The 20,579-nt window shown below is 41.5% G+C and overlaps 1 protein-coding gene across 12 annotated transcripts in view; it reads right to left on the bottom strand.

Moving 5' to 3' along the window:
* dnaaf1 (dynein axonemal assembly factor 1) overlaps nt 1-20,579 on the bottom strand; it is a 180,025-nt gene that overhangs the window by 100,560 nt on the left and 58,886 nt on the right. For 11 of the 12 annotated variants that reach the window (XM_059992457.1, XM_059992459.1, XM_059992466.1 and 8 more), the window contains 2 exons: nt 20,178-20,251; nt 18,721-18,883 (listed from right to left, as the gene is read on the bottom strand). The exons of the other annotated variant lie outside the window; for it this stretch is intronic. In XM_059992457.1, coding sequence (XP_059848440.1) covers nt 18,721-18,883; nt 20,178-20,251 — 237 coding nt within the window. The remainder of the gene's footprint in view (nt 1-18,720; nt 18,884-20,177; nt 20,252-20,579) is intronic. 12 annotated transcript variants of the gene reach the window in all.

Below are 20,579 nucleotides of genomic sequence, written 5' to 3'. Positions count from 1 at the left end.
TAAGAGCCTCTTGGACAGGCACATGGATGAAAGGAAAATAGAGGGTTATGGGGTAGTGTGGGTTTGGTACTTCTTTGTTTTAAAAGAATACATGGGTCGGCTACACTTAGAATAGATAAAAGGGATGTAGTGGATGTTTGGTCTTTCAGAAGGCCTTTAACAGGGTACCACACATGAGGCTGCTTACCAAGTTAAGACCCCATTGTATTACAGGAAAGTTACTGGAATGGTTAGAGCATTGGCTGATTGGTAGTAGGCATCCAGTGGGAATAAAATGATCCTTTTCTAATTGGCCACCAGTGACTAGTTCCACAGGGACGGTGTTGGGACTGCACCTCTTTATTCTGTATATCAGATTTAGACAATGGAATATATGACTTTGTTGCCAAGTTTGCAGATGATATGAATATTGGTGGACGGGCAGGTAGTGTTGAAGAAACGTAGGCTACAGAAGGCATTTGACAGATTAAGAGAATAGGCAATAAAAGTGGCAGATGAAATGCAATGTTGGAAAGTGCATGGTCATACACTTTGGTAGTAGAAATAAATGTGCAGACTATTTTCTAAACAGGAAGATATGTTTCTACCAGGGGTGATTGATAAGATTGTGGCCTAAGGTAGGTGTCAATTTTACAAAACCTAGCACATTTATTTTTCAACATAGTCCCCTCCTACATTTACACACTTAGTCCAGCAGTCGTGGAGCATATGGATCTTGGATCTCTGGCAAGTGTCCACAGGTGGGTGATTAATAAGTTAGTGGCCTAAGGTAGAAGGAAATGAGTTACACAGCTCTCGTTACATGCATGATTGATAAGTTTGTGGTCTACTGTAGAAGGAGATGAGTTATTAACTTCAAACTTTCTGCATATTCACTCAAAGAGTTGAACTGCATGTGCATGTAATGAGAGCTGTATAATTCAGCTCCTTCTGCCTTAGGCCACGAACTTATCAATCACCCCTCGTATAAGCCAAAAATCTGTGATACCAAGGGACTTTGAAGTCCTTATGCAGAACACTCCAGGGTTAACTTGTTAGTAGAGTGGGTGATTAGGAAGGCAACTGCAATGTTAGTGTGCATTTCAAGAGAAGAAGGATGTGATGCTGAGACTTTATAAGGCACCAGTGAGGCCTCACCTCAAGTATTGTGAACAATTTTGGGCTCTTCATCCAATAAAAGATATGTTGGAACAATTAATATGTTCCAACATACAAGGAACAATCAATAGCTCTGAGTCTGTACTTGCTGGAATTTAGAACGATGAGGAGGGATCTCATTGAAACCTTCCAAATAATGAAAGACCTAGACAGAGTAGATGTGGAAAGGATGTTTCCCCTCGTGGGGGAGTCTAGGACGAGAGGTCACAGCCCCAGGATTGAGAGGGCGGTCATTTAAAACAGAGATGCAGAGAAATTTCTTTAGCCTGAGGGTTGTGTATTTGTAGAATTTATTACCACGAACAGCTGTGGAGGCCAGGCCGTTGGGTGTATTTAAGGCAAAGATTGATAGGTTCTTGATTGGACACAGAATCCAAGGTTAATCAATAGGTGTATAAGATGATGAGAGGCATTGATCGTGTGGATAGTCAGAGACTTTTTTCCCAGGGGCTGAAATGGCTAACATGAGGGGGCACAGTTTTAAGGTGCTTGGAAGTAGGCACAGAAGAGATGTCAGGGGCAAGTTGTTTTTTTTATGCAGAGAGAGGTGTGTGTGTGGAATGGCTGCCTGTGACGGTGGTGGAGGTTGATACAATAGAGTCTTTGAAGAGATTCTAGGATAGGTACATGGAGCTTAGAAAAAGAGGGCTAGGGGTAACCCTAGGTAATTTCTAAAGTAAGCACATGTTCAGCACAACATTGTGGGCCGAAGGGCCTGTATTGTGCTGTAGGTTTTCTAGGTTTCTATGTTACAGGGAGAAGGATGGAGAGTGCGGGTGAGGAGGGGTAAAATGTTTCAGCCATGGTTGAATAGTGGAGCAGACTTAATGGGCCAAATGGCCTCATTCTGCTGCTAAGTCTTATGGTCTTATGATAGGGCAAAATTGTTGTCAGTGGAATGAGTTAAAGTGCAACATGGGGGCAAAATCAAAATGGGTGATGAAAATCACGTTATTATCCCAAGAGAGGAAATTTGTAGAATGCGAACAAAATAGCTTTTTAGAGCAGTTTGTGTTTGAACCCACGTCTTCTCATCTTTTCTTTCCAGTCCTGATGAAGGGTCTCGGCTCCAAACATTGACCGTTTACTCTTTTCCATTGATGCTGCCTAGCCTGCTGAGTTCCTCCAACATTTTCTGTGTGTTGCTAACAAACCTTATTGGTACAAGAGCAATGTATTTCATCTTTGCCCAAAACAGAAATTCAAATCTTAAACAGAGACCCACTGCAGTATGATGCATTCCTGAGAGGTTTTGAAAGTAGTATTGAAGGTAAGACTGTCAGCTATAGCGACTGCCTCTATTTCTTTGAAAGCTCTTCAATACTATAGTCTTCCCAGAGGCTGTGGCAATGCCATGGAAGACTTGCAGTAAGTGTGTAAGCTGGATATGCCTGCCAATATGTGGGTTGTTACAAAGAAATTACCTAATTTGCTTATGGATAAATGAAGAACAGTGGTCAGTAAACTGCAAGAAAGGCACAACTGTAAAATTACTTTCACTGACATTGGTGATTTTACTGAAAGGCAAGTAATGATGGCTACACACCCAGTGTCTGGGAATGTATAGGATGCTACATCACCGGCAATAAGGTGTAAACAAAACTAAGTCACAATTTTGTTCTAAGGCTAAAAGAAGCAGCTTTGCCACTACTGCAAGAAGTAAAGTTAAAACTGAGCCTGGAACTAATGGAAGGGAAATGGTCTCGTCAGCGAAAAGCGTTTGTTTATTCTGAGAGGATGAACACACATTGGATTCATGCCCTCAGCTGGAGGAAAGGGCTCATAGTGAGCCCTAAAAGAAAATGGCTTGGCTGTTAGTGTATAAGACACCATAGCGTCTTTCACGTAATGTATGAAATAGCAAGCATCCCACCATACTTCACACTTACTCTAACAAAATGCATGCAGAATCAAAACAAGCCACGACATAGAAGACATAGAAGTGAGTAGTGCCCTGGTATCTAATGGCCTTACAGTGGCTAGGGATCAGGATTGAAGTAAGCTGAAGAAAGTTGTAAAATTAGTCAGTTCCATCATAAGTACTAACCTCTGTAGTATCCAGGTCATCTTCAAAAAGCAGTGCCTCAGGAAGGTAGGGTCCATCATTTAGGACCTCCACCAACTAGAACATGCCCTCCTCTCATTGCTACCATCAGGAAGGAGATAGAAAAGCCTGAAGTTACACTCTCAATGATTCAGGGACAGCTTCCCCTCTTAAACAAGCTCAACCTCACAGGAAAAAGAACATGGATTCTCTTACACAGCATCAATCATGAGAAGGCCGTGAGTAGCTACATTGCTCCAGGTTTAGAAGTGGCTGGCTTAGATGGTGAAAGTTATCGTGAAGTACCAAACCTCTGTATGCAGGAAATTTGCTTGTCCACAAAGGGAACATTCCATGCTACAGGAATCTCCAGAGATGGTCTCACCTGAAACATATCTATTTACCAGAGATTGATTGAGAAATTAGACTGCTGATAGGGACAAATGTGCCCTAAGTATTAGAGCTGCTATAAGCGATTTGCAGTGTTAATAATGGACCCTATGCAATTAGAACAATTTGGGTTGGACACTGAAAGGAGGCAATGGTTGATGGAAGAGACTGTGCATAGGGAGAGCTGACAGTTAGCAGGATCTCAGTTTTGAACTTGCTTGAGCTTTGGCAGCAGCAGTTCAAGGCAGACTTCCCAGAAAGCAGTCAGGAGGAACAACTTGGTTTGACAAGAAAAGACCACAAGTTCATGAAGCTGGTTGCAAATTATGCAAAACTGGTGAATGGCCACTACCAGCTTAGTTTATTTTTGAGAAAGAAAAAAGGTTAACATACCAAATAATACAAAGATTGCGGAACAGCATGCTCTAAATCTAATGAAGAGGTTTAAGGATTTAAGAGGAGGCATGCTGTAGTGAAAGGGGATTCATTAGTTAGGGGAACAGACAGGAGGTTTCGTGGGTGAGAATGACAGTATATTGCCTCCCAGGTGCCAGGATCCGGGATGTCTTGGATCAAGTCCTCAGCATTCTCAATGTGGGAGAGTGAACAGCTAGAAGACATGGATCATGTAGTCACCAATGACATGGGTAAGATGAGTGATGACGTTTTGTGCAGGGAGTTCAAGGAGTTTGGTGCCAAGTTAAAAGGCAGGACCTTCAGGGTTGTGATCTCAGGATTGATATTCATGCCACATGCTAGTAAGGCTAGAACTATGAAGATGATACAGTTTAATATGTGACTAAGCAGTTAGTGTAGGAAGGAAGACATAAGACTTTTGGATCATTGGTCTCACTTCCACAGAAGGTGGGAACTGTACAGAAGGAACAGTTTGCACCTGAACTAAAAGGGAACTAAAATCCTAGCGGGAAGACTTGTTCAGGCTGCATGGTGGGATTTAAAATAGAGTTGCAAGGGGATGGAAACCAGAGTGCCCAACAGTTAGTGAAGAGGTTGTGAAGGTTGATGTTGGTAAGACCTCACAGACAAAGTTAGGAATCAAAAGGTTGAGCATAGTGCGACAAAAATCGAAAAGGATGATTACAGGGCTGAACGTGTACTATCTGAATGTGAGTAAATATACAAAATCAGATAAATGAACTTCCAGCACAGTTACACAGGGGGCAGTGTAAAAAATTGGTAAAAAATTAAATCATTAGAAAGAGGAGACATAAGTCAAAAGTTGTTGAATCATAGTGGGTAGAGCTAAGGAACTGCAAGGGTAAAAAGACATTGATGGGAGTTGTTCACAGACCCCTAAGCAGAAGTAAGAAGGTTGCCTACAAATTACAACGGGAGATAGAAAATGCATTCTAAAAGGGAAATGATACAATAGTCATGGGGGACTTCAATATGCAGGTAGATGGGAAAGCAGACTGTGGTTGAGCCCACTAAAGGATCAGCTATTCCGATGCTGTGCAATGAACTGTAATTGATTAGAGAACTTAAGGTAAAAGAACCCTTAGGGACATGTGATCATAATATGATTGAATTCACCCTGAAATTTGAGAAGGAGAAGCTAATGTTAGATGTAACAGTATTACAGTGGAGTAAAAGGAGTTACAGAGCATGAGAGAGGAGATGGCCAGAATTGATTGGAAAAGAAAACTGGCAAGGATGACAGCAAAGCAGCAATGGCTGGAATTTCTGGAAGCAATTCAGGAGGCACAGGGTTTATACATCCTAAAGAGGAAGAAGTATTCTAAAGGAAAGATGACACAACCATGGCTAACAAGAGAAGTCAAAGTCAACGTAAAAGCCAAAGGGCATATAATAGAGCAAAAATTAGTGGGAAGTTAGATGATTTGGAAGCCTTTAAAAATGAACAGAAGACAACTAAAAAGTCATTAAGGTAAAGATGGAATATGAAAGTAAGCTAGCCAATAATATTAAAGAAGACACCAAAAGTTTCTTCAGATACATAAAGTATAAAAAAGATGTGAGTGGATATTGGACCATTGGAAAATGATGCTTGAGAGGTAGTAATGGGGGTCAACAAATAGGTGGACAAACTGAGTAAGTATATTGCATCAGTCTTCATTATGGAAGAGACTAGCATATGGTGGAAGTTCCAGGTGTCAGGGGGCATTAAGTGTGTGAAGTTACCATAACTACAGAGAAGGTTCTTGCGAAACTAAAAGGTCAGAAGATAGATAAGTCACCTGGACCAGATGATGTACACTCCAGAATTCTGAAATAGGTGGCAGAAGAGATCGTGGAAGCATTAGTAATGAAACTGCAAATGTCACTCCACTCGTCAAGAAGGGAGAGAGGCAAAGGAAATTAAACTATAGGCTAGTTAGTCTGACAGTGGTTGGGAAGATGTTGGAGCTGACTTATTAAGGATGAGGTCTCAGGGTACTTGGAGAGACATGATAAAATAGGCCATAGTCAGCGTGGCTTCCTCAAGGGAAAATATTACATGTCAAATCTGCTGGAATTTTTTGAAGAAATAATAAGCAGGACAGACAAAGGAGAATCAGTTGATGTTATGTACTTGGATTTTCGGAAGGCCTTTGACAAGGTGCCACACATGAGGCTGCTTAACAAGCTACAAGTCCATGATATTACAGGCACGATTCTAGCATGGATAAAGAAGTGGTTGTTTGGCAGGAGTCAAAGTATGGGAATAAAGGGAGCCTTTTCTGACTGCTTGCTGGTGACTAGTGATTTTCCACAGTGTTAGGACCAATGTTATTTGTCAATGATTTGGATAATGGAAGTTTTTCAGACAATAAGAAGATACAAGAGGGGCAGATAGCTTTGAGGAAGTAGAGGAACTACAGAATGACTTGGATAGATTAGGAGAATGGAGAAAGAAATGGCAGATGGAATACAAGGGGTGACTGATAAGTTCATGGCCTAAGGTAAAAGGAGATGAGTTATACAGCTCTTGTTACTTGCACACGCAGTTCAACTCTGAGTGAATATGCAGAAAGTTTGAAGTTAATAACTCATCAGGGGTGATTGATAAGTTTGTGGTCTACGGTAGAAGGAGATGAGTTATTAACTTCAAACTTTCTGCATAATCACTCAAAGAGTTGAATTGCACGTGCATGTAATGAGAACTGTATAACTCACCTTCTTCTATCTTAGGCCACTAACTTATCAATCACCCATCTGTGGACACTTTCTGGAGGACAAGATCCGTATGCTCCACAACTGCTGGACTAAGTGTGTAAAAGTAGAAGGGGACTATGTTGAAAAATATAGGTTTTCTAAAACTGATTCCATCTACCTTAGGCCACGAACTTATCAATCACCCCTCGTACAGTGTCAGGAAGTGTATGGTCATGCACTTTAGTAGAAGAAATGAAAGGGATGACTATTGTCTAAATGGAGAGAAAAAACAAAAAAAATGAAATGCAATCAGACTTGGGAGTCCTTGTGCACAATTCCGTCAAGGTTAATTTCAGGTTGAGTCTGTGGTGAGGAAGGCAAATGCAATGTTTGCATTCACTTCAGGAGGACTAGGAAATAAAAGCAAGTATGTGATGTTAAAATCTTATAAAGCACTGGTGAGGCCTCACTTGGAGCATTGTGAACAGGGTTGGACCCCTTACCTTAGAAAGGCTGTACTAAAACTGGAGGGGGTTCAAAGGCTCATAAAAATGATTCCAGAATTGAATGGCTTGTCATATGAAGAGCGTTTGATGGCTCTGGGCCTGCATTCGCTAGAATTCAGAAGAACGAGGGATGACCTCATTGAAACCTATGGAATGTTAAAAGACTTTGATAGAGTAGACGTGGGTTGGATCTTTCTTACGGTGAGAAGATGCTTTGACTGATGAGTCGGATGTTGATTGCTCTCGAAGTGTTAGCCATACTATTAGAATGACCAAGGACACCTTTTTCCGAGAAAGGTGTTGCCAGTTAGCACCAGTGAAGGGAGAAGATGTTTGGCAGCACCTGCTTAAACTGGAGGAAGTTAAGTTCAGTCATGGAGCAGAGGGACTTGAGCCACCAGATGATACGAGTGATAGACAGGGGAAGCACCCTCTGATAGACAGTAAAGGTCACAAAGGGTGGTTAAAACTGGAGGAGCTGAAGGTGGGATAAGGAGGTTTCAAAGAGTCAGGAAACTCCCAGATAGGCTGGCCTAAGACTCACCGAGTGTTGAGAACAGTTTTGCATCTAACCCCTTAATGAGATATGTCACTACCATTTACAAATGGATTGGAAATCCTGACATCATTAAATTCCTTTGAAAACTGTGTTATTAATGATGAGTTGGTAACTTTCAAAGTCATGAGGACATGACCATTTTGGTGGGGGGTGGGGGAAAGAGTGGAATGCCTTGGTTAAGATTTTTACTGCTATGCTGTAGGCTTTTCATTTTAGCTGTTCTATAAGAGCAGTCTTTTCTGATTTTAGCATGTTTGCATTTGAGCTAAAAATAAGAGGATAAGTTGTTCAATTTAGGAATGTTGTGTCAGCCAATCAAGATGGTGGGATTGGGAGAAAGTGCTAGAGAATGCTGGGCTGAGAGGTTTTTGTGGCGGACACCGTTGGGCGTTGAGGTCTTTTTGGTAGGAGCTCGAAGACGGGGGGGGGGGGGTGGAATAGCTGAATATGCTATCCCTGTTGCACAAGGTGCTTTGTGCAAATGACTGGCTTTAAGGAGGAAGAACCGATACTCCTGCGGGGGAGCCCGTTTGTTTGACATGGATTTCAAGCAACATTCGGAAGGTGGTGTGTGCTTTCATGCAGACTGTGGGTCCGACGTGTAAGTTAAAGACATCTTCAAGATGAGCTCAATCTATGCTCACATTTGGACTGGATTAACTCTAATGGGCCCTTTAATTGTTTTTCTTTTCTTTTTTCTACTATCTGTTTGATAAAGCTGAATTTGTAAATATACTTTCTTTATAATTGTATGCAGTGTGTGATGTTTTTTTCTTGATGATGGCTAACTGCATGGGGGCAGTATTTACACAGTATTCATGAAGACCAGGGTTCAGGTGGTCGAAACCCAAGCCATACCAACCCTAAAAGCATGGACTTTGAGAAAGATGGTTTTCTCACCAGAGTCTAGTGACTGTTAGCAAGGCTTAGTGAGCCTCATCTCTAGAGATGCCCAGTAAAAAGGGATTTCATAACGTAATAATTAGGAGTCAAGTATCTATTTTCTGTCTGTTGGAGTCATATATTTATTATATTTCTGTATTTTATTTTATAGCCTGTTTATTATGATAATCTGTCACGTTGGCAGGGACGTGCTAGAAGCAAATGAGTATAGTTACGTATACACGCTTGTGCTTGGTTAGTTGTTTAGTTTAGTGTGGTGGAAAGGGGTTGAGCAATGGAAAAGGATATTTGTTTTGTTGACCACTATTCGATCACTAAATAGGACTCTAGTGGAACACTTAAAATATTTAGTTACATATGGAACGCTAATTTAGTTGACTGCTTAGTTATGCTAATTATGTTATTAGAACTCTAACTAGATTACTAACTTCTCTTAAATACATTAGCTTGATTGCTAACTTTGTTACTTCTTTAATTTGAATGCTATATTGCTGATTTCATTCCATTAGTTTATTTTAAATCACTACAAGATTGTTCATCTTGGCTGGTTTTGTAATAAAGGGTCGAGCATACCTTTTTCAACTTTGGAACATTGTTATTTTTGAAGCATGTCATAAAGTGTCAACCTGCTGGCTTAGTCTCTCACTGGTTTTGGTTTGTTTTAAAGTAAACACTACAATGAATGTACTTTGAACTTTGCAAAGCTATCATAGTCAGGTTTCACAGATGAGCTGTGTACAGAGTGTGTTAATGGGGAAAAGGTTAGACTTAAATCTCTTACTGACCAGGTTGGCTACCTGACTAGGTGAAGCTGAAGAGAACGACATAGCAATCAGGGCAAAAAAGAAATCAAAGTACTGGGGGAAGTTCAGGGGACTTTCTCGTGGAGATCCTTCACCTGGACTGGCAGTGGATGATTAAGAAGTCAACACGCATGTAGCTACACCAATACAACAGAGTCATAGGGATAAATGGGTTATTTAGGACCAGAAGCCCGTAATTGGATTGTCTCACTTATCTAAAGGGAGAAGCTTGACAAGCAAAGCTGTTGGGTGCAAACAACTCATATACATAATAGAGAAAGTTGCAATACGGTATGGAGGTAGGTGAAAGCATCCTTCAGCACTGCTACAAACATTCTAAAATTCAATTCTTTTCAGTGGATCCATGTTCTAATATAGAGGAAGTCACCATATCAATTCCACGCATTCCACATTCACCCTCCAAAGGGGGTGTCTGTTAGGTTGAAGCTGTAGAGTGGGAGTATTTGGACTACAATTGCATACTATGAAAGACAATCAAATTGGAGGTGAATTGGCATCAGATTGATAATAGCAAGGAAATGATCATCAAAGGTAGTGGCAGCTTTCTAAACTTCTTCCAGGATTTACAATGCCATTTCCAAACCACTGTATCAATGTCACATAATTGTAGCAGCTATACAATATGTTCACATTAAAGTAAAAATAGATCAAGAGACATTGGTTTCTCAAGTGACCGTGCAGACACACCCAGGTACTCAACTACTGCACGATCATCTTCTGTAGAACTCATATTACCAACAACAATCCAGTGATCACTGATAAGGAGGAAACAAATGGTGAAAATGAGAAAACATCTCTACTTCTATCTGGACTTGGTTAAAGGCTCCCTAAGCATAAACAGAGGTGTCAATCCTCACCCTTCAACTCTCCATTCACCACCAGATTTCTCCAGCTACAGATCTATTTTTACACTTATCTTCACATTTATCAACGTGGAATCCAATAAACCATTTTTCTCCTCCTGCTACAGACTTCACCTTCATCTCCATAAATCAAAGTGACAAATACCCCATACAACATTTCAGCCATTTACATCGAATCCTGCTGACTCAAATAAAACACATTTTCCAGCTCTTTTCTAACAGAAATGGGTCAGTAACCCACAATCATCTTGGAATGTAATTATAAATCCTTCACTGTAAACCATCCTTCAAACCCCATCCCCTTCCCTGTTACATTCTCTCTCTCTTATAATGTTCAACATCAAAACCACGTGATCTGCTGCCTCTTCCTGTTCCCATGAACCATAAGCTGAAGTTCTTCCATTGTTAGCCTGTGCATCAGCCCTGATTTTAATGTTTTCTCTATTTCCTCATGTCCTCTCCAATGTTTTCATCAAAATGGCTTCCCAGTCCATTAAACCCTACTCTCGTAAAACTGCTGACCTCCAAACATGCTTTCCTGGTCTTCATATTATTCAAATTTTTCTATCTTCTATCTCCTTTGGTATTGTCTTCTTACTTTGCGATGATACACCATCACATCCTCTCAATAAACAAATAACTTTTGTCCTTTCTATTCATGTAGATCCCAACTCTAATCTTCCTTCCCCCTCTCAAGGTGTTGCTTCAGATCAAATCCACAACCAATAGAACTTTTGAACCATGTATTTCCACTAGAGTCAACAGTTCCAACAACCTTCTAGCTTCCAAGTAGAGTTATCCAAGAGAACCTCCAAGGCAGAGTAAAGATGGCATTAAATGATGACTCCTTTGCTTGCATCTTCAAAAGCAGCTCTATTTCCATCTTTAATATCTTTATTTTTCCCTTTTAGGGTTCTTTTAAAGACACTGCCCTGGAGTTACACACTGACTTCGGTTCTTTGCGGGATTGGGACCCGTTGTCCAGGTTTCAGGACTGGCGGTTGTTCGGCACACCATGGTTTTGGCCTGAGAGTCTGGCTCAGATTGGAAGCCCAAGATCACAGGGCACTGGAGATGGGCGGATTGAGGGTCGGTGTCACTGCAGGGGACCACTGTGTCATTGAGGGAGTCAGAAAATCTACTGCTCTGTGCCCAAAGACCCAGGATCTTTGACATCTTTGGGAACAGAGCTCAGAAAAAGCAACGTAACAGACTTTTGGCATCATAAACCAGCAAGTTGTTTGTTATGTCTCCCCGCTCGCTGGGAAAAACAGAGACACCTTCTTCTCCCTTATTAGGGGGGAGAGAGAGAGCCTGTGGTATGCTGAATGCCAGGTGAAACACGAAGTCTTTGCAAGTCTGTGTCTTTGCAATTGCTTTGCTCATGCTTGAGCACTTGGTGGTGGGTGATGACACTTTTTTTTTGCTGGTGGGGGACGGGGATCGTTGTTTGCTGCCGCCTATGTGCAGGAGGGAGGGGAGCTGAGGGGGACTTTGGGGTTCTCACGTTTAACTGTCATTCATTCTTTGGGGCACTCCTCTGTTTTTGTGGATGTTTGCAAAGAAAAAGCATTTCAGGATGTGTATTGTATACATTTCTCTGACATTAAATTGGACCTTTGAACCATTGGCAAGAGTTTCTCATATGACACTCTCCAAACCAGAGGTCATCCAAAGCCACATTACACCAACTATAATTTCCATAAGGTCAAGTTCATTCTTTAACACTGTGCTTATTTATCTGCATTAGCTCCTGCTTAGCAATTGTTTGATTTTAAATTCTCACTCTTGTTTTCATGTCCCCACACAGAACCTCTCCTACTCATCATCTCTTCCCTTTCTCTGTGAGCTCCTGAAGTTCTCCAGAGTATCTGTGCTCTTCCAATTAAGAATTCCAGACTTGAATCACCTTATATCTGTAGCTATAAGAAGCCTAAAGCTTGGAATTTCCTTCCATAAATATCTCCATTCTCCTTCCCCTTAAAAACTTCCAACTTTAAATTTGTAAATTTGATAAATTGATTTATTATTACTACATGTACTGAAATAGGGAAGACTATTTTGCATGCCATATATACAGGTCATTTCATCACATCAGTACATCAAGATAACATGGGAAATGCAAAAGTACAATGTAAAATAAGTTGTTATAATTACTGAGAAACTAGTGCAAGCAAACAATAGGTACAAATCCACAGCAATTTAGATTGTGGGCAAGAGTACACCTTATCAAAAAGTGGTCCAATCCATCGTCTTATAATGGTGGGATAATAGCTATCATCAAGCCTGGTAGACTTGTGTATTTCCTGCTAGATGCTGGGGCGAAGGGTGCATGTGGAATGAAGACAAGGTATCTGAAAGTGGGTGGGGTCTTTGATCACGTTGGCTGCTTTACCAAGGCAGTGAGAAGTGTAGACGGAGTCCATGGGCGAAGGGAGGTTAGTTCCCATGATGTTTGGAGCTATCACCAAAGAAATAGTGCCAAGCAAACTTGTGGGCATAAAGAAAGACAAGTCCCCTGGTCCTGATAGAATGCATCCCAGGGTACTGAAAGAAATGGCAGAAGTTATAGTAGAGGATTTGGTGATAATTTACCAAAATTCTCTGGACTCTGGGCAGGTTCCAATGGATTGGAAGATGGCAAGTGTCATGCCACTGTTCAAAGAAGGATGTAGGCAAAAGGCAGGTAACTATAAGCCAGGTAATTTAAAATCTGTAGCTGAGAAAATGCTTGAAGCTATAATTAGAGAAGAAATAGCAAGGCATCTGGAAAGAAATGCATCCATCAGGCAGACACAGCATGGATTCAGCAAAGGCAGGTCCTGTTTTACAAACTTACTAGAGTTGTTAAAGGATAACAAGCACAGTAGATGGAAGGGAATACATGGACATTATTTACTTGGATTTCCAGAAGGCGTTTGATAAGATGCCACATAAAAGACATCCATAAGATAAGTATGCATAGAATTGGAGGTGATGCATTAGCATGGATAAAGGATTGGTTAATTAATAGAAAGCAGAGAGTTGAGATACGTGGGTGTTACTCTGGTTGGCAATCAGTGGTGAGTCACAGCAGTCAGTGCTTGGCCCACAACTGTTCATGATTAACAATCTGGAAGAGGGGACTGAGTATACTGTATCTAAGTTTGCTGATGACATTACATTGAGTAGAAATTAAATTACGTAGAAGATATGGACAGTCTGCAGAGGGATATAGGTAGGTTAAGTGAGTGGACAAGAGCCTATTGGATGAAGTACAATGTTGGGAAATCATGAAGTATTTCAAGAGGCTCGTCATGAGGCACATAAAGACCCTGCTGCCCCCCTCACTGGACCACCTGCAATTCGCATATCATCCCAAGTGCTCAACAGATGACGCCATCACCACCACCCTCCACCTGGCCCTCACCCACCTGGACAAAAAAGACACATACGTTCAAATGCTGTTCATAGACTTCAGTTCAGCATTCAACATAATCATTCCTCAGCACCTGACTGGAAAGCTGAAACTGCTGGGCCTGAACACCTCCCTCTGCAACTGGATTCTAGACTTCCTGACTAGGAGACCTCAGTCAGTCTGGATTAGGAACAGCATCTCCAACGCCATCACACAGAAAAACAGGGGCCCCCCAGGGTTGCGTGCTCAGTCCACTGCTGTTCACTCTGCTGACCCACGACTGTGCAGCAATACACAGCTCAAATCACATCATCAAGTTCGCTGCTAACACAAACGTGGTGAGTCTCATCAGCAAGAACGACGAGTCAGCATACAGAGAGGAGGTGCAGCGGCTAACAGACTGGTGCAGAGCCAACAACCTGTCTCTGAATGTGAACAAAAGAGCTGGTTGGTGACTTCAGGAGAGCGCAGAGCGACCACTCTCCAGTGAACATTAACGGCTTCTCTGTTGAGATCGTTAAGAGCACCAAATTTCTTGATGTTCACCTGGCGGAGAATCTCACCTGGTCCCTCAACACCAGCTCCATACAAAAGAAACCCCAGCAGCGTCTCTACTTTCTGCAAAGGCTGATTAAAGTCCATCTCCCATCCTCACCACATTCTATAGAGGATGTATCGAGAGCATCCTGAGCAGCTGCATCACAGCCTGGATCAGGAATTGCACCGTCTCAGTTCGCAAGACCCTGCAGCGGATAGTGAGGTGAGCTGAGAAGGTCACTGGAGTCTCTCTTCCAGCTATTACAGACATTTACACCACATGCTGCACCCGCAAAGCTAACAGCATTGTGAAGGACCCCATGCACCCCTCGCACAAACTCTTCTCTCCTGCCATCTGGCAAAAGGTACCAAAGCATTTGGGCTCTCACGACCAGACTGTGCAACAGTTTCTTCCCTCAAGCCATCATGCTCCTCAATACTCAGAGTCTAGACTGACATCTACATAATTTATTATTATATTGTAATTTGTCCTCTACTGTGCCTATTGTCTTGTTTATTAACTATTGTACCACCCTGCACTGTTTTGTGCACTTTATGTAGTCTTGTGCAGGCCTGTAGTCTAGTGCAGTTTTTATGTTGTTTTACGTAGTCTAGTGTAGCCTTGTGCTGTCTCACATAGCCGAGTGTAGTTTTGTGTTGTTTCATGTAGCACCAGGGTCCTGGAGGAACGTTGTTTCATTTTTACTGTGTACTGTACCAGCAGTCTGTGGTCAAAATGACAATAAACGACTTGACTTGAAATGCTAGATCATCCACTTAGGAAGAAAAAATGAAAGAGCAGATTATTATATAAATGGTAAAAATTTGTAGCAGGCTGCTGTGCAGAGCAACTTGGGAGTGCTTGTGCATGAATCACAAAAGATGGATGAGGAAGTGCAGGGATGGATTAGTAACTTTGCTGATGACACGAAGGTTGGGGGTGTTGTGGATAGTGTGGAGGGCAGTCAGAGGTTACAGCGGGACATCAATAGAATGCAAAACTGGGCTGAGAAGTGGCAGATTGAGTTCAACCTAGGTAAGTGTGAGGTGGTTCATTCTGGTAGGTCAAATATCAGAACAGAACATAGTATTAATGGTAAGACCCTTGGTAGTGTGGAGTAGTGTGAGTAAAAGAGGACCTGATTTCCAAAATGCATAAAGTTAAAGATGACACATTTCTTTAATATTTTAAGCAACATTACTTTTTATTTCCATCTTTTACAGTTTCAAAATAACAAAAAAAGGGCCCAAAGCAAAAGTTTGGGCACCCTGCATGGCCAGTACTTAGCAACACCCCCTTTGACAAGTATCACAGCTTGTAAACGCTTTCTGTAGCCAGCTGAGTCTTTCAATTCTTGTTTGGGGGGTTTTCACCCATTCTTCCCTGCAAAAGACTTCTAATTCTGTGAAATTCTTGGATTTTGGATTGTGGATTTTGAGGTGTGGATTTGGATCATTATCCTGTTGTAGAAGCCATCCTCTTTTCATATTCAGCGCTTTTTTTAACAAACGGTGTGATGTTTGCTTCCAGAATTTGCTGGTATTTAATTGAATTCATTCTTCCCTCTACTAGTGAAATGTTCCCTGTGCCATTAGCTGCAACAGAAGCCCAAAGCATGATCAATCCACCCCCGTGCTTAACAGTTGGAGAGGTGTTCTTTTCATGAAATTCTGCACCTTTTTCTCCAAACATACCTTTGCTCATTGTGACCAGAAAGTTGTATTTTAACTTCACCAATCCACAGGACTTGTTTCCAAAATGCATCACGCTTGTTTAGATGTTCCTTTGCAAACTTCTGACGCTGAATTTTGTGGTGAGGACGCAGAAAAGGTTTTCTTCTGATGACTCTTCCATGAAGGTCATATTTGTGCAGGTGTCGCTGCACAGTAGAACAGTGTACCACCACTCCAGAGCCTGCTAAATCTTCCTGAAGGTCTTTTGCGGTCAAACGGGGCTTTTGATTTGCCTTTCTAGCAATCCTATGAGTAGTTCCCTCAAAAAATTTACTTGCTCTTCCAGACCTCAACTTGACCTCCACTGTTCCTGTTAACTGCCATTTCTTAATTACATTACGAACTGAGGAAGTGGCTACCAGAAAACACTTTATCTTCTTACAGCCTTCTCCTGCTTTGTGGGCATCATTTATTTTAATTTTCAGAGTGCTAGGCAGCTGCTTAGTGGAGCCCATGGCTGCTGATTGTTGGGACAAGGTTTGAGGAGTCAGGGTATTTATAAAGCTTTGAAATTTGCATCACCTGGCCTTTCCTAACGATGACTGTGAACAAGCCATAGCCCTAACAAGCTAATAGAGGTCTGAGACCTTGGTAAAGGTTATCTGGCAGCTCAATTCTCTTGGGGTGCCCAAAATTTTGCATGGTTCTCCTTTCCTTTTTTCCCCACTCTGAAATTGTACAATACAAAAATAATACACTAATCTTGCTTAAAATGTTGAAAAGAATGTTTCATCTTTAACTTTACGACTTTTGGAGATCAGTTCATCTTCTACTCACTTAATTATTCACAGTAACAGAAATTTTGACCAGGGGTGCCCAAGCTTCTGCATGCCACTGTATATAGCACCTTGGTCAGACCCCACTTGGAGTACTGTGCTCAGTTCTGGTCACCTAACTACAGGAAGGATTGTGGAAACTCTAGAAAGGGTGCAAAGGAGAGTTAAAAAGATGATGCCTGGATTGGGGAGCATGCCTTATGAGAATAGCTTGAGTGAACTCGCCTTTATCTCCTTAGAGCGACAGAGGATGAGAGGTGACCTGATAAAGGGGTTTAAGATGATGAGAGGCATTAATCGTGTGGTTAGTCAGAGGATTTTTCCCAGGGCTGAAATGGCTAACATGAGAGGGCAGTTTTAAGGTGCTTGGAAGTAGGTACAGAGGAGTTGTTGTTGTGTTTTTTTTACACAGAGAGCGGTGAATGCAGGAATGAGCTGCTGGCGACGGTGATGGAGGTGGATACAATGGGGTCTTTTAAGAGACTCCTGGATAGGTACATGGAGCTTAGAAAAATAGAGGACTATGGGTAACCCTAGGTAATTTCTAAAGTAGGTATATGTTCGGCACAGCATTGTGGCCGGAGGGCCTGTATTGTGTTGTAGGTTTTGTATGTTTCTATGGTTTGCAGGTACAGCAGGCGATCAAGAAGGCAATGGGAATGTTGGCCTTTATTGCTAGAGGGATTGAACTTAAGAGCAGGGAGGTTATACTTCAACTGTACAGGGACTGGTGACGCCACACCAGGAGTGCTATGTGCAGTTCTGGTCTCCTTATTTGAGGAAGGATATACTGGCTTTGGAGGCAGCGCAGAGGAGGTTCACCAGGTTGATGATTCCAGAGATTTGGGGGTTAGACTATGAGGAGAGATTGAGATACCTAGGACTATACTTTCTGGAATTCAGAAGAACAAGAGATCTTATGGAGACACAAAATTATGAAAGGGATAGATAAGATAAAGGCAAGAAAATTGTTTCCACTGGTAGATGAGACTAGAATTACGGGACATAGCCTCAAGATTTGGGGCAATAGATTTAGGATGGAGATGAGAAGGAACTGTTTTCCCCAGAGAGGTTAATCTGTCGAATTCTCTGCCCAATGAAGCACTGTAGCTTAACTCAATAAATATATTTAAGACAAGGTTGGATAGATTTTTTCATAGTAGGGGAATTAAAGGTTCTGGAGAAAAGGCAGGTAGGTGAAGCTAAGTCCATGGCCAAATCAGCCATGATCTTATTAAAAGGCGGAGCAGGCTTGACAGGACAGATGGCCTACTCCTGCTCCCATTTCTTATGTTCTTATGAGCTATATCCACAAATTACTGCACTTTCTTGCAAACTTGGGCGGAGCTGTTCCCATGCAAGTCTTGATGTATCCAGACAAAATGCTTTCTTTACTGCACCTGTAAAAGTTAATGATGATCAATGGGGACATTCTGAATTACTTTCACCTCTTGATAAAGTAGAGGCACTTGCCACACTTTCATGACCGTGGCACATACTTGGTTGGACCAGGAAAGTCACTTGTCTTAATGCTTCTCCTTATAGTATGAGGCCAGTATATTTTAATATTGCCTGTGTAAAGCACTTTTTAAAAGATTAATTTAAAGCCACTATACCAAGAAATTGCAGCTAGCAGAGCTGCTACTTCAACTCCAGTAACCCAGGTTTTGTTCTCCGTGCTGTCTGTGTGGAGTTTGTATAGACTCTGATAGTGTAGGTTTTCCTTGTTGCTCCAGTTTCCTCCCACATTCAAAAAATGTCCAGGTTGAAAGGTCAACAGCCCACAATACATAGTAAAGGTAGATATTGGGATTGGGGGGAATGACATGAATGTGAAGAGGATAGAGAAAATCAGGGCAACAGGGCTGATCTGACAATCGATAATTTGGATATTATAGGACAAGATCCTCACCTTGGCCCCAAGTCCTTCCTGGCTTTATTCTGATGTTTTGTTGAATTGTAGTCACTTCTCTCTGTGTTGTTAGTCTGTTCCTGCTGAGACAGCTGGTCACTTTTGCATTTCTCCTCACTCCTCATTGGATCTCTCTCTTCACCAACTGAGTGTTGCTCATTGGCTAAGTACACAACAATAAGATTTACAGAAAGCTCGATGACGTATTGTTCACACCCATGTTCTAACTGCCAAATAAATAGGATTGGACAGCTTGTACAGAATATTATGGAAGAGTGTACAAGGAAGTAGTATGGAATATTCATAAACAAAAATAGTCTATCAGAGTGCTGCAATCTATTTTGAGCCATATTGTGATGGGCATGGAATATATAGAAATTGGGCAGTAAAGAGCAAGAGATAATTGAATGACTGGTGCAGTGTAGTGAACATGGAAATATCTTGGAAATCTCCGAATGGTTATGGGCATAATGTGAGGACAATGGAAACATGTGGAATACTTTTATGAAAAATATCTGTATACTGTGAACTGTACTCCTCTGAAAGTGTAGCTTTCCCTTGTGGTTCTAAATTTTATTTTTATTTACTTTGGAGAACTGGCTTTTCAGTGGCAAAATCCATATTTATCAGTTATCCCTAACTGCCCTTGAGAAGTCGTTGGTGAGTGATCTTCTTGAACAGTTGCAACCCTCCCAGAGTAGGCCCAGGAAAGGCAAAGCAAACTTTGTAGAACGAGTGGGTTAATTTAACGATGCTGTATCAATGAACAATATTCTGATCACATGGCAAATACTACTGTAACATGCTGTAAGGTTTCACTGATAATGTAATGTTTTCTCTGTAACAGCAATATTTGGGTTATGACTAGAGATAACAGGGTTTGGAATGCTGTTGTTGTTTCTTGTGAGTCTGGAAGAGAGATGTTTCACGGGCTTTTGCCGGGAGAGATGAGGAGAGAAGACGTGAAAGGAGAGAGTGAGAACTGGTACACCGCCGGACGGGGTGGACTTGGGGCGAGGGTCCAAAGGGCAGCGACAATCGGGGGAGGTCGATTGTGGACAATTGGCATATCAGTGAGTTCCAACATTGCACAATAGACTGTTTCATAAGATTGGGCCCTTTTTTTTTGTCTTCTTTACTAACCATATAGTCAAATTAAGAATTATAAAGCTTAATCATTTAATCGCAAATTGTATACTGTTTATTATTTCGGGCTACTGATTTGTAACAGGGGACACATCACACAGCATCCACCCAAACGAGATTTCTTAAGTTTGGCCGGGCTGGGGGCCTATCACCCCCTATATTTAGCTGCTAGCCAAAGCGAGAGTTACACTACATTAAAATGGAAGACTTGAGAGAAGATGTACAGGCAACACCTTCACATTCTACAAAGCCTGGTGCTGTGTAAAACCAGAGGTTGGTCATAATTCAAAGACTGCTCCCATCCTACTTACCCTGACAGTCTATGGTTTCTGTTTGTACTTTTCCATGTTCCTCCACAGATAAGGCAAATGGTGAAACAACTGAGCTGCAGTTGAAACATCAAAAGGAGGAATGAATGTTAGAGCACGTAATGATAGAACCTAGGACTCGTAGTTATGGAGTAACATCATACTCAATAAACCTTCAACAGTGCCCATTCTTGTCACTCCCAAAAGTCTAATTTGGTCAATTTAATCACATCAGATTCCTGCAAATCTATTTTTAAACCATTGTTTTCCATCCTCAAAGAGCAATCCTATTCCATTTCCATTTCTACCTCCCTTAATATAAACCACAATTAACTTTCATCATCTGAGACTCAATTTTTGAAATGTTCCCTTATAGCCTGCCAATTACAATCAGCTTTTTTCTAC

The sequence above is a fragment of the Hypanus sabinus genome, chromosome 17, assembly GCF_030144855.1.
Source record: "Hypanus sabinus isolate sHypSab1 chromosome 17, sHypSab1.hap1, whole genome shotgun sequence".
Taxonomy (NCBI): Eukaryota; Metazoa; Chordata; class Chondrichthyes; order Myliobatiformes; family Dasyatidae; genus Hypanus; species Hypanus sabinus.
The sequence above is the reverse complement of the archived record's forward strand: the minus strand, read 5'-3'. Positions and strand labels throughout refer to the sequence as shown.